We start from the raw sequence: 13,334 nt of genomic DNA, 5'->3' as shown, positions 1-13,334 counted from the left end.
TTGCTATTATTTTCTCCCATTCTGAGGGTTGTCTTTTCACCTTGCTTATAGTTTCCTTTGCTGTGCAAAAGCTTTTAAGTTTAATCAGGTCCTACTTGTTTACTTTTGTTTTATTTCTGTTACTCTAGGAGGTGGGTCATAGAGGATCTTGCTTTGATTTATGTTGAGTGTTCTGCCTATGTTTTTGTGTAAGAGTTTCATAGTTTCTAGTCTTACATTTTGGTCTTTAATCCATTTGACTTTATCTTTGTGTTAAACCATTGAAAGATTTTAATAAAAATGTACTAAAATGTATTTAATAAAAATAAAAAACTTAATAATAATTCGATATGTTGACTAAAAACTTGGACACAAAATAATATATAGGTAATTCTGTTTATTTGAAATTCAAAACCAGTCGGGGATTTTCCTGGTGGTCCGGGGGCTAAGGCTCTGAGTTCCCAATACAGGGGGCCCAGGTTTGATCCCTAGTCAGGGAACTAGAAACCACATGCCATAACTAAGACCCAGCATAGACAAAAAAAAAAAAAGGAAACCAGGCCACATTAATCTATGATGATTTGAGTCAGGATAGCGGCTCCCTTTGTTAGGGGTTCTGACTCAGGGACATGTGATAAAGACTCTGGGTGCTAGAAATGTTCTGTAGCTTGATATTTTTTTAAAAAAAAATTATTTATCAGTTTATTATAAAGGATGTAAATAAACAGCCAGATGAAGAGGTACATAGGGTGAGATCCGGAAGAGTCCAGAGCACAGGTCCTTGGGTTCCCATGGAACCGAGGTGCAGCACCCTCCCAGCACGTGGGTACGGTCACCAACCCAGAAGCTTCTCTGTATCTTTGTTTTTTAATTAATTACTTTGGTTTATTTTTTTGGTTGTTCTGGGTCTTCGTTGCTTCGCATGGGCTCCTCTTCCTCGTGGTGCCCAGGTCTCTTGCCGTGGTGGCTTCTCTTGTGTGGACGGGGCACGGGCGCCAGAGTGTGCGGATTCGGCTTAGCTGCTCCGTGACACGTGGATCTTCCCGGCCCAGGGTTCGAACCCATGTCCCCTGCATTGGCCGGCAGACTCCTATCCACTGTAGCACCAGGGACGTCCGGTCCTCTGTATCTTGACCTTGAGAGTGCATGCACGTGTATAAATTGTACCTCAAGCATATGGTTAACGTTTGTGCACTTTATAGAAGGTAGACATCAATTTTAAAATCTAGGGAAGCAAGAACATCTTCAGAATTCTAAAGAGAGAGAGGGAGAGATGCAGATTGAGAGAGAATTGTGTCAAAGCATAAGTCCACTCCCTTTTGGGGTCTGAGAGGTGTGAGCGGGTACCCGGTCCCTCTGTCTCCGACCCTCCCCCAGGCCTGGCCAAGGTGAGTACCTGAGTGCCGCCGTTATCAGAGCTGGCAGAGCAGAGGCTCCCTCCCTAGTCCCGTGATGTGGCCCAGCCTCCACCTGATTCTCAGCGACCTTGAGGGCACGGGGGGGGGGGGGGGGGGGGGTCGTTTCTGGCAAAGGGGAGGAGCAAAGGGGCAGAGACTAGGTAGAACAGGTGTCCGGCCACAATCCCAGGTCTCTGCCCCTGCCGTCCCATCCTGGGGAGAAGAGAAGGCCAAGCAGATTGAGTCAGTGTTGCTGGTGTGAGGCCCCTCTGGAGGGCTCAGAGGATCTTGAGAGGCCAGTGCAGGGGTTCTCCCTGGGGCCACTGCTGACTTCTGGTGAGATGCTTTTCAGTCCCAATTGGCTTTTACAGGGGAGCAGGGTGGGAGCCCAGGAGACAGCTCCAAGGTCCCAGCTCCTGGGCAGTATTGTTCTAAGACAGGACTATGTTTCTGAATGGCCTGGAGGGTGTCTCTTGTAAGCATAGCTTTCTGGGGCTCACTGGAGATATGTGATGGCGTGACTCAGGAATTCTGTTGTCACTCTGCTTCCACCAGCTTCTCGCCAGTTTGAGAACTGATCTAGAAACTGGGAAAGACCTTGGCTTGTTTCTACTGCCCAGTTCTAGGTCAGGACACCTGCTGGGTTGGAGCTTGCATTGTTAATGTCACTTCAGGTGACCCTGCAGGTGGCCCCTTTCACGTTTACCTCCAAATCTGAGTTTAAAATGTAGGCACCTGGACCTCCAAGTGACTGCTCTTTTCATTTAAGCCCTTTGATTTAAAGATGGGAAAACAGACCCAAGGTCATCGTGGGGCAGGGCTGGAATCGAAGGCTGGCGTCCTTAGCAGCCTCTCCTTTCAGGGCCCTTGGGGCTGGGGGCCGAAGGAGTGGAGGGGGCCGGCTCCAGGGAGGCTGCCCTGGGCCCCCGCGGGCGCCGTGGATGGCGTGGCAGGTGAGCGTGCCCGAGCTGGAGGACCGCCTGCAGTGCCCCATGTGCCTGGAGGTCTTCAAGGAGCCCCTGATGCTGCAGTGCGGCCACTCCTACTGCAAAGGCTGCCTGGCGTCCCTGTCGCGCCACCTGGCCGCAGAGCTGCGCTGCCCCGAGTGCCGGCGGGAGGTGGACTACAGCAGCTCCCCACCCAACGTCTCCCTGGCGAAGGTGATCGAAGCCCTGCAGCTCCCAGGGGACCCGGAGCCCCAGCTGTGCGCGCACCACCGGAACCCGCTCAGCCTCTTCTGCGAGAAGGACCAGGAGCTCATCTGCGGCCTCTGCGGCCTGCTGGGCGCCCACCAGCACCACCGGGTTACGCCCGTGCCCACCGTCTACAGCCGCATGAAGGTGGGCAGCGAGGCTGCTGGGGGTGGCAGGCGGGCCGGAGGCGGGGCCGCCCTGGGGGACGGAGAGCGCCCTGCATCTCGAACTACTGCCCTCCACCTCCAGTTTTATTTTCCGTTAGATTCCTGAGCCCTCGAGGGACTTCACCCTGAGGCAGGTGAGGGCAGGGACTTGGTTTCATCCCCTGGGATGTTTCTGCACCTAGAACCGTGCTGGGCAGGTCGTAAATGCCCAAAATGTCTTTGTGGAATCAATGGATTCCTACCCTCATGGACCTTTGCCTCAGAACCAGCAGATGGCCATTTTAAGATGAATAATAATAATGATATCATCTCAAGTTCGTCTGTTTATCTAAGGTTTATGAAGAGTGGGGTTATTGTTGTATTTATAAATGAGGAAACAGGCTCAGAGAACGCATGAGGATCTTAGTCAAGGTCATACAGTTTGTCAGTGGCAGAGCTAGGATTCAAACCAAGGCCAGTTTTTCATTCCCCAGACAACCGATCAAGGAAGGGCAGGAAGGGCTCTTGGAGGTAAATTGTCATAGGGAACCTGGCCTGGAGCTTAGCAGTAGGGACACGGGGAGTAAGGACCAGGAATGACAAAGTTCAAGAGACGAGGGAAGTGCATCAGCGTGTGTAGGCAGAGGGGCCCCTGGAAGCTGCTCCCGGGATTTCCTGGCCAAGTGCTCTGGGCAGCCTTTCTTTGCCCCTCCGACCCTGGGAGAGGAGGGAAAGGAGCTCTAGCATGTGCCCCGGGCGGCGCTGGTGTCCATGGTACAGCAGTGGGCAAGGAGCGTGCTGCGCCAGCCCTCACAGTCTGGGGGTCTGACACCATCCCGAGTGTCAGGTGCTGCTGTTGAGGTCCAATACAGGCAAAGGTGAGCCCAGCTGGAACATGGCTCTTGCATGGTCTTGGGTGATCAGGAAGGCTTCCTGGAGGAAGTGGACTGCCAAGCTGATACCTGAACCCTCAGGAGGACTTGAAAGGAAGGGGAGGAAAAGCATTCTGAGTATACAAAGAGCATGGGCAGGAGACCGAGGAGCAAACAGCATGGCACATTTGAGGAATCAGACATTATTCCATTCAGCTCAAGGGAGAGTGAGGTGGGAGTGAGGGGAGGCAAGCAGGGGCCAGCTCATGAAAAGGCCTGTGTACATGAGAAGGAATCTGGGGTTCATTCAGACGACCAGTGTCGGAAGTGTTTAAACAGTAGTGATGTGGCCCCGTCTCTCTGCCCGAGTGTAGACTGGAGGGTGAGGCTGGGAATAAGAGATTGGGGGTGACCTACATGCAGGTGGTCTTTGCAGTCCGAGGTGCAGAGAAGACTGACCAGCTGAGTCTGCAGGGTGATGAGGAAGACACTGAGAATGCCCACCAGGGGCTTCGGGGCTTAAGATTTGGGTAGAGAACCCTGAAGGGGACAGAAAGAATCCGCAGAGGACTTGGGGGTGCTGGCTGCCTGCGGTCTTCTGGAAACTGGAGGAACAGAGCATTTTGACAAGGTGGAAGTCACTTGTGTGAAATGTCAGCTCAGGATTGAAAAGAACCAGTCAGATTCTGCAGTAAGAGTCGGTTACCTTGGCAAGAGTAGTTGTAGGGGGCTGTGAAAGGCGGAAGCAAAATTGTAGTGCAGAGCAACCGAGTCCAGCGTTACGAGCAGAGGGCTGCCCGGCAGAAAAGGAGACTACTGGGAGCTTGTCGTCTCTGGCTCGGAGCTGGGGGGGCTTGGACCCTAGTTTTTGGATGTAGGTTTTTGTGATTTCAAGACTGTGATGCAACTAAATTCAGTTCCTTTATCAGATCTTTAAAAAAAAATTTTTTTTTTGACATGGACCATTTTTAAAGTCTTTATTGAATCTGTTACAATATTGCTTCTGTTTTATGTTTTGGTTTTTCAGCCATGAGGCATGTGGGATCTTAGCGCCCAGACCAGAACCCGCACCGCCTGCATTGGAAGGTGCAGTCTTAATCACTGGACAGCCAGGGAGGTCCCGTCAGATCTCTTTCGTGCATTCCTGTTTTCTCCTGTGGATTGAGATCTTGAGATACTTTATTTGTGCAATCTGTTTCCACTCACAGTGGCCCAGTTGATGAGAAAGAACTCGTCCCATCTCTCTTTGCCTTGGGAGGGTTACTATTGCTGTGCCCTTCTCCTATGAGCTCGGCTGTCTTGTTATGGAGAGCAAGGACTCTGTTCATTCATTTCCATGCTGGTTTTATTTTTTTCTCAGTTCCCTTCCGGAAAGGTTCTTGCAGCCGACTTCTACTTGGGCACAGTCTAAGCTGAATACTCTGCATGGTCCATGGGCACAGACCACCTGGGCTCCCGTCAAGTCATGCAGCCAGATGGTGGTCTGGGTGGTTCTGGTGGACCCCTAAAGTTAGGCTGGATGTAGGGCCAGGGCAGCCCAGAGGAAGTGAGTTTATTGCAGCCTGGAGGCCCTAAATCCAGGCTGGGCCCAAGGCTGCCGGAGATGGATTCAGGTCTTCATAGGCAGTGAGGGGTCACCAGGTGTAACCCGGGCCACTTCATGCACTGTTGACTTCACTTGGGGCCAGCCTTTTTGTGATCACTCTTGATCAAATGCTCACTAATTCTGGACCTGCTGGTGCCCAGCAGGCTTACCAGGTGGGTACCCTACGGGCAGCATTCCATGCAAGGAGTGTTGACCTCAGATTGACAGTCGCTCTGCATGGATGTTGTGTGGTGACTTCTGGTGGCTATAACCACGTTTAGCGTCTCTGTCAATGTCACAGAAAGGGATGACGAGGAGACCCTCCTCTGTCTGGGCAGTTGCTGCCGTCAGTTTGCGGTATTTTTGAGTAGTCTTACCTGTTTGGGGGTCGAGGGTATCCAGGTAGCTCCCTGGTTCCACTGGGAGTGCTTGTGTTCATGGGGCTGCCCCCTGCCCTGGCCGCGGGGGCTGGGAGAGTGAAGGGGTCGTGGCTCACGGGCCCATGGCCCTTTTGCCTCCAGGAGGAGCTAGCAGCCCTCATCTCCAACCTGAAGCAGGAGCAGAAGAAGGTAGATGAGCAAATCGCCAAACTGGTGAACAACAGGACTCGGATTGTGGTGAGTGCCCCTGCCCTCGGCGACCCCCGCCCAGGGCCAGCCACCTCCCCTTTCCTGCAGAGCCCAGCTCCGATTTGCCCTTTACAGGAACCCACGCCTTCCCTATAAAGCCAGAATTTCAAAGCATTCCAGGAGGGGTGGGAAAAAGCGCACAGGCTCCTGGGGGAATTCACCACAGTCGTCAGGGCTGTCTCCAAGTTGGCTTGTGTCCTCCACGTCCTTGGGACCGAGATAACTCAGAGCCCAAGTCCCGGAGGTAAACAGCTTAACGCGTGGGCATGACTGCCCGGCCCCTGCCACCTGTGTCTGTCTGACCTTGACAGCCTGTTCGATGCCCTCCTGGTACCTTCAGAGCGCAGGCATGGAGAGGCTGCAGCCCTCAGGGGCTGGCCGCCGTTCCTAAATGAGGGGCCCTTGGGGCTGAGAGGGTGTGGAGCCCCGGCCTTACAGGTAATCATGAAACAGAAGCAGGAGACCAGTGTCCTTGAAAGTCAGCTCAGTGAATCTTCCTCGCCCCGGGGAGGGAGACAGCGTCACTGCATCTGATGGACGGGGAGTCACTGCACTGAACTGGGCGCCGGGGGCCCAGCCTCTCCCCTGCCACTGCTGCCCTCCCCCCGGGGCTGCATCCGGGCGTGAACACCCCGGCAGGAGTCAGGCCTCCGACTCGGGCATGAGGACCGAGAACGCTCGGAAGGGCCCAGGAAGGTCTGAGCTGCCAGGATGTGGGGATGCCGAGGTAAGCCTCGGCTCCTGCTTTGACCAGCCTCTCCCTGTCCCAGAACGAGTCCGATGTCTTCAGCTGGGTGATCCGCCGTGAGTTCCAGGAGCTCCACCACCTGGTGGATGAGGAGAAGGCCCGCTGCCTGGAGGGGGTGGAGGGCCACACCCGCGGCCTCGTGGCCTCCCTGGACATGCAGCTGGAGCAGGCCCGGGGCGCCCGGGAGCGGCTGGTCCAGGCCGCGGGTGTGCTGGAGCAGTTCGGCAGCGAGAGTCACCACGAGTTCATCCAGGTGAGCGGACGAGGTCCCCGTATCCCCGAGAGCCTCCCCTTCCTAACGACTTCTGCATGGCCTCCTCGGTGCCCTAACCCGCCTCCCTCTTGTCTTCCAGAAGTACCACGCCATGGCCTCCAGGTATTCCCCTTGCACTTCCGGAGCCGTAGGAGTGTCTCCCTGTATTTTTTTGTTTGTTTCCAATTTCCCTTAGTTTAAGGACAACTGGGTAAGAAGCATTGGCTTAAGTGAACGGCTAGAGGATCTGATTGGCTGAGTTTGGTTTCCACTCTGGCTGGAGCTGGGGGCGGGGTTCCCCTGATTCAGAGGCGAGCTCTTCAAGCAGCTCATCAGAGCCACCTGGAGGACTCTTTAACCATAGATCCCTGGACCCCCGTCATCAGTTCTGAGTCAGCAGATGTAGGGTGGGAGCCAAGAAAACTTGCATTTCTGACAAGGCCCAGGTGATGTGATGCTGCTGGTCCCAGACCTGCCCTTGGAGAGCTACTGATGCGGAGTGTTTCCGGGATGGAGGCAGGGCCCCAGAGAGCGGCTGGTGGGGGGACATGATGGGCCTCTCAAGTGCACGGTCTTCTGAGCGGGGACTCGGCCGGATGGACCTGCACATGGGTGACAAGGCTGGGGTACTTGGGTGAGCAGCTCCGTCATCACTGTGAACCTTTGACTTCAGACCAGAGCTCCAGCAGGCCCGACTCGCGGAAGGTACCTTCAGCCCCATCTCCTTCAAGCCAGGCCTGCACCAGGCTGACATCAAGCTGACGGTGTGGAAAAGGCTTTTCCGAAAGGTTCTGCCAGGTGAGCACCGCCGCCCCCCCGCCCCACTCCGCCCCGGCTGCCCTGCTGCTGCTAAGTCGCTTCAGTCGTGTCCGACTCTGTGTGACCCCATAGACGGCAGCCCATCAGGCTCCCCGTCCCTGGGATTCTCCAGGCAAGAACACTGGAGTGGGTGGCCATTTCCTTCTCCAATGCATGGAAGTGAAAAGTGAAAGTGAAGTCGCTCAGTCCTGTCCTGCCGCTCCCCAAACCTTCCACTGTATGAGGCTGGGGCAGCTGACAGTGAGGGTGCAGGGCTGGGCTTCTGCCAGCAGGGGGTGCTCAAGCTCACCTCCATCTCTCAGTGGTGACTGGGTGAGTGGTGTAATTTGAGACTTGTGTTTCCTGTTTATTTATTTATTTAATTTGGCTGTTCTGGATCTTAGTTGCAGCTTGTGGAATCTTTGAGCTGAAGCCTGTGAGATCTAGTTCTCTGACCAGGGGCGAACCCCTCCCCTCACCCCCTGCATTGGGAGCTCAGAGCCTTAACCACTGGACTGGCAGAGAAGTCCCTGAGCCTCAGTTTCCTCATCTATAGTCCCTGAACCTTAGTTTCTTTGTCTGTAAGGAGCTCACCTTGCTGGGCTGTGTATTCCAAATAGATGTGTGCGATTTGTGTGCTCAGTCATGTCCGACTGTTTGCAACGTGCCAGACTCCTCTGTCCATGGGATTCTCCAGGCAAGAATACTGGAGTGGGTTGCCATTTCTTACTCCAGAGGATCTTCCTGACCCATGGATCAAACCTAGGTCTCCTGCATTGGCAGGTGAATTCCTTACCACCTTGCCACCTGGGAGGGTATGTGTAGTTTAATGCTTAATAAATGGCAGCTGCTGCTTTGCCAAAAAATAACTCAGACATTTAACTCCTTCATTACTAGCATATGAGGGAAAACAGCCAGTAGACTGATTTCACCCAACAAAGGCAAAAACAGGGTCGCTATAAGAGAAGGAGAAGGGGGACTTCCCTGGTGGTCCAGCGGTTAAGACTGCTCTCCCAGTGTAGGAGGCCCGGGTTCAGTCCCTGGTCAGGGAACAAGATCCAAGGTGCCACAACACCCAGGGAAGCCAAATAAATATATTTTAAGAAAAGGGAAGAAAGGGGAGAGAAGAAAGACCTGCAGATAATCTCTGAACCATGAACATTGTTTGCACGTTTTGGATAGAGACTGGTCAGTGACAGGGAGCACAGAGGTCATTTGGGATAGTGCAGTCCTTGACTGTACTGCTGGCGTACCCACGGAAGCCACTGCAGTTGTTAGAATCTCCAGAAAACGTGGGGAGCAGAGCTGAGGCACCCACGTAACAGGCCGTCTCCCAGGTCCTTCCATCGGCACCTCTGCCTTAGGCAGGCCACCCTCACCATGTTCCTGGCCGGAACGCCTGGGCTCACAGTGGCCCATTCTCCACCCTTCAGGCATCACTCGCTGCTTCAGAGAATCGGGGTTGCTTGCTCTGGCCCCACCCTTTCCAGGCCCTGTTGATACAGGAATGAGGGACTTGGTTCTTCCAAGAACCTCAGGGCTTCCGACTGGCCTCCCTTGGGCAGGGCCGGCTGCCTTGAACACACCTTCCCCCTCTATCTCCCCCAGCCCCAGAGTCCCTCAAGCTGGATCCGGCCACGGCCCACCCGCTCCTGGAGCTCTCCAAGGGCAACACGGTGGTGCAGTGTGGGCTCCTGGCCCAGCGGCGCGCCAGCCAGCCCGAACGCTTCGATTACAGCACATGTGTCCTGGCCAGCAGGGGCTTCTCCTGCGGCCGCCACTACTGGGAGGTGGTGGTGGGCAGCAAGAGCGACTGGCGCCTGGGGGTCATCAAGGGCACAGCCAGCCGCAAGGGCAAGCTGAGCAAGTCCCCGGAGCACGGCGTGTGGCTCATCGGCCTGAAGGAGGGCCGAGTGTACGAGGCCTTCAGCTGCCCCCGGGTGCCCCTGCCCGTGGTGGGCCACCCCCACCGCATCGGCATCTACCTGCACTATGAGCAGGGGGAGCTCACCTTCTTTGACGCCGACCGCCCCGATGACCTGCGGCCACTCTACTCGTTCCAGGCCGACTTCCAGGGCAAGCTGTACCCCATCCTGGACGTGTGCTGGCACGACAGGGGCAGCAACTCCCTACCCATGGTGCTGCCGCCACCTGGCGGGCCCGGCCTCCTCTCCCCACTGCAGCCCACCAAGCTGTAGGGCTGCCTTTCTGCTTGGCGTGGGGGCTTGAGGGGTCCTTCTGACTCCGGTGAGCAAAGGCGATGACTTCCTCTTTTGGGGAGGTCTTTGCCTGGGTGCCCTTAGAAACATTTATTGTTGGGAGAATAACTGATAGCCAGGGGCATGTTTATTAACCTCTATCTGGGCTATTAACCTGCTTATTAACCAGCAGAGCCAGGCCCTGGGGTCCAAGGATCAAGCTGGGCTTCCCTTGTTGCACGCAGGCTCAGTCACTTCAGTCGTGTCCAACTCTTTGCGACCCTGTGTACTGTAGCCTGGCAGGCTCCTCTGTCCATGGGGATTCTCCAGGCAAGAATACTGGCGTGGGTCGCCATGCCCTCCTCAAGATCTTCCTGACCCAGGGATCAAACCCACGTCTCACATCTCCTGCACTGGCGGGCCGGTTCTTTACCACTTGTGCCACCTGGGAAGAGCAGGCTTCCCTTAGCCCCTCCTAACCTCGATCACGCTTCCCCCTGAGGGTGGAAACACTCCCACACATAATTCCCCCATGACTGTGAACTTTAAGGATAATAAAACAGACGTTATTTCTCTCTTGTCAAATGATTTGCAGTGATCAGTTGCTGCACGTGCTCACTGCTTTATGCTCGGGTCTTTAAAAGCAGCTCCAGCCTCTGGTAGGGCCACATCTCACAGCCATGAGCCCTTTGATTTCCACACCATCCTTTCTGGCGTGGGCAACAAGGCCTACGTGAGCTGCTGCCTTTGGCTAATCTTCCCCCTGCCATCTGTTTAAGTCATAATCAAAAGCGGCTTCTTGTCTCTTTTTTTGAAAATTTTGAAAATTTACGTGTTAATTCTTTTGGCTGTGCTGGGTCTTCACTGCTGTGCGCATGCTTTCTCTAGGTGCGATGGGCAGGCTTCTCACCGTGGTGGCTTCTCTCGTGGAGCATAGGTTCTGGGTGCACGGGCTCAGTAGTCGGGGTTCCTGGGCTCTACAGCACAGGCTCAGGAGTTGTGGGTGCACAGGCTTGGTTGCTTCATGGCATGTGGAATCTTTCAGATCAGGGATCCAACCTTGTGCCCTGGACTGGCAGGTAGATGAACCACTGGACCCCCAGGGAAGTCCTGCTTGTTGTCTCTGGATCAGCTGCATCTGTCGGGCCTTGGCCTTGGTTGCTGCATGCTTGACGCTTTCCAGACTTGGTCTTTGGTTGTGTAGCTCTTCCTTCAGTTTCATGACGCTACCTCTGCTCTCCATCCTGCGTGGCCTAGGGGGCTGGCCTCGCTGGAATGCACATCCTTCTGGCTTCCTGTTGGGTTCAGCTGATGGGAGAGGCTGGCAGGAGATCCCAGGGCAGGAGAAGGGAGTTGGAGGTGCTTATTTTCTTGCTTTTCTGCCTGCTGGGCTATGCATTGCAGGGTCCCCCCTCTTTGCGATTCTTCCTATATTCCTGGTGGTGAACAGCACTGTCGCCAGCCCTGAGTTCTGCGCCATCACCCATCAACCTCCTCACCTCTGACTGTTCTTTTTAGAAAATTCCTTTCTTTAAACTCTCCTCAGCGACTCCCTTGTGTGCACCACCCTGCCTTCAGCCAGACCATGATGGACATGATGGCATACTTCTGCACCCATTTAATAAATCCTGTCTTTCAATTGGCTAACCAGAGTAAGTGTTTGTGCTTGCAACAGAAAGATCTTAACTGACGCACATCTAATATGCAAGAGACAGAGGAAATAATAGTTAGTTCTTCATGTGGAATTCTCATTTAAACTGAAAGAAGTGGAACACTGGCAGAAAAGAGCCTGCAGGGATCTAGGTTCAGAAGGGGTGATGCTGCAGTGGGGGCAGTTCCCTGGTGGTCCAGTGGTTAAGACTCTGCCTTCAGTACAGGGTGCGAGGGTTCAATCCCTGGTCTGGGAAATAAGATCCCACACGCCGTGAAGTGCAGCCAGCAAAACAAAATGGGGTGCTGCAGCTGGGATTGGAGATGAGGGTAGGGGTTGGTTGGGGTGGAGGGTGTGCATCTATGCTACTTGATGTTAACTTTGTCCTGTATGAACAACAGTGTGGAAGTGGGTGAGTCTGCCCCAGGGGAGGAAATATCAGACTGATGGAAAGGCGGTCAGAGAATGGAACACCAGAACCTAGGGAGCAACTTAGGCAGGGTGGCCAAGGAAACTTAGACCTTGGCAGAGAGAAGGGAGGGAATGCTAGCAGAGGAGGTTATGGAAGCCAAAGCTTTCCAACAAAGAAGGTGTGTTCAGCAGTGTCCTGAAAGCCCAGATTCGGATTCTGCACACCCACTGCAGAGGGTACGGGTTGGAGCCCTGGTCAGGGAACTCAGATCCCACAGGCGGTGCAGCAGTCAGTGGATTTAAGTGTGAAATGATGAAGCATAGATGATTTCTATACTGTACAGATGTGAAGTGGGTTTCAAGTGTGACATCAAGGGAAGAAACCATAAAGGTAAATACTTTTAAAATGAGAACTTCATGGTGTCCAAAACAATTATAAACCACATTAAAAAAAAAAAAAACTGGAAAAATGGCAAAACTTAAGATAATAGGTATATATTGTTAATATATAAAGGCCATGGAAAAAGCAAGAGAGTTCCAGAAAAAACATCTATTTCTGCTTTATTGACTATGCCAAAGACTTTGACTGTGTGGATCACAATAAACTGTGGAAAATTCTGGAAGAGATGGGAATGCCAGATCACATGACCTGCCTCTTGAGAAACCTATATGTAGGTCAGGAAGCAACAGTTAGAACTGGACATGGAACAACAGACTGGTTCCAAATAGGAAAAGGAGTACATCAAGGCTGTATATTGTCACCCTGCTTATTTAACTTATATGCAGAGTACATCATGAGAAACGCTGGGCTGGAAGAAGCACAAGCTGGAATCAAGATTGCCGGGAGAAATATCAATAATGTCAGATATGCAGATAACACCACCCTTATGGCAGAATGTGAAGAGGAACTAAAAAGCCTCTTGATGAAAGTGAAAGAGGAGAGTGAAAAAGTCGGCTTAAAGCTCAACATTCAGAAAATGAAGATCATGGCATCAGGTCCCATCACTCCATGGCAAATAGATGGGGAAACAGTGGAAACTGTCAGACTTTATTTTTTGGGGCTCCAAAATCACTGCAGATGGTGACTGCAGCCATGAAATTAAAAGACACTTACTCCTTGGAAGGAAAATTACGACCAACCTAGATAGCATATTCAAAAGCAGAGACATTACTTTGCCAACAAAGGTCCGTCTAGTCAAGGCTATGGTTTTTCCAGTGGTCATGTATGGATGTGAGAGTTAGACTGTGAAGAAAGCTGATTGCTGAAGAATTGATGCTTTTGAACTGTGGTGTTGGATAAGACTCTTGAGAGTCCCTTGGACTGCAAGGAGATCCAACCTGTCCATTCTAAAGGAGATCAGTCCTGGGTGTTCTTTGGAAGGACTGATGCTAAAGCTGAAACTCCAGTACTTTGGCCACCTCATGTGAAGAGTTGACTCATTGGAAAAGACTCTGATGCTGGGAGGGATTGGGG

At 53.2% G+C, this 13,334-nt stretch overlaps 1 protein-coding gene across 2 annotated transcripts; it reads left to right on the top strand.

Moving 5' to 3' along the window:
• Positions 1 to 2,317: 2,317 nt before the first annotated feature.
• On the top strand, positions 2,318 to 9,798 carry TRIM50 (tripartite motif containing 50). Of its 2 annotated transcripts, none has more exons than XM_068969508.1 (6): positions 2,318 to 2,716; positions 5,694 to 5,789; positions 6,572 to 6,802; positions 6,906 to 6,925; positions 7,476 to 7,600; positions 9,209 to 9,798. In XM_068969508.1, the coding sequence occupies exons 1-6, from the start codon at positions 2,318 to 2,320 to the stop codon at positions 9,796 to 9,798; spliced, it is 1,461 nt and encodes a 486-aa protein (XP_068825609.1). The 2 variants fall into 2 exon arrangements, with proteins under 2 accessions (XP_068825609.1, XP_068825608.1); XM_068969507.1 differs by having other exon boundaries at positions 6,903 to 6,925.
• The last annotated feature ends 3,536 nt before the right edge of the window (positions 9,799 to 13,334 follow it).

The sequence above is a fragment of the Capricornis sumatraensis genome, chromosome 3 (genome assembly GCF_032405125.1).
Source record: "Capricornis sumatraensis isolate serow.1 chromosome 3, serow.2, whole genome shotgun sequence".
Taxonomy (NCBI): domain Eukaryota; kingdom Metazoa; phylum Chordata; class Mammalia; order Artiodactyla; family Bovidae; genus Capricornis; species Capricornis sumatraensis.
This window is presented reverse-complemented; position numbering and strand designations above follow the sequence as displayed.

Bases quoted from the DNA above. Each gene is read 5' to 3' on its own strand.
- TRIM50 (XM_068969507.1), top strand. From the start codon at position 2,318: ATGGCGTGGCAGGTGAGCGTGCCCGAGCTGGAGGACCGCCTGCAGTGC. The intron at 5,790-6,571 runs GTGAGTGCCCCT...TCCCTGTCCCAG, and splicing joins ACAACAGGACTCGGATTGTG to AACGAGTCCGATGTCTTCAG. The intron at 6,926-7,475 runs GTATTCCCCTTG...CTTTGACTTCAG, and splicing joins TACCACGCCATGGCCTCCAG to ACCAGAGCTCCAGCAGGCCC.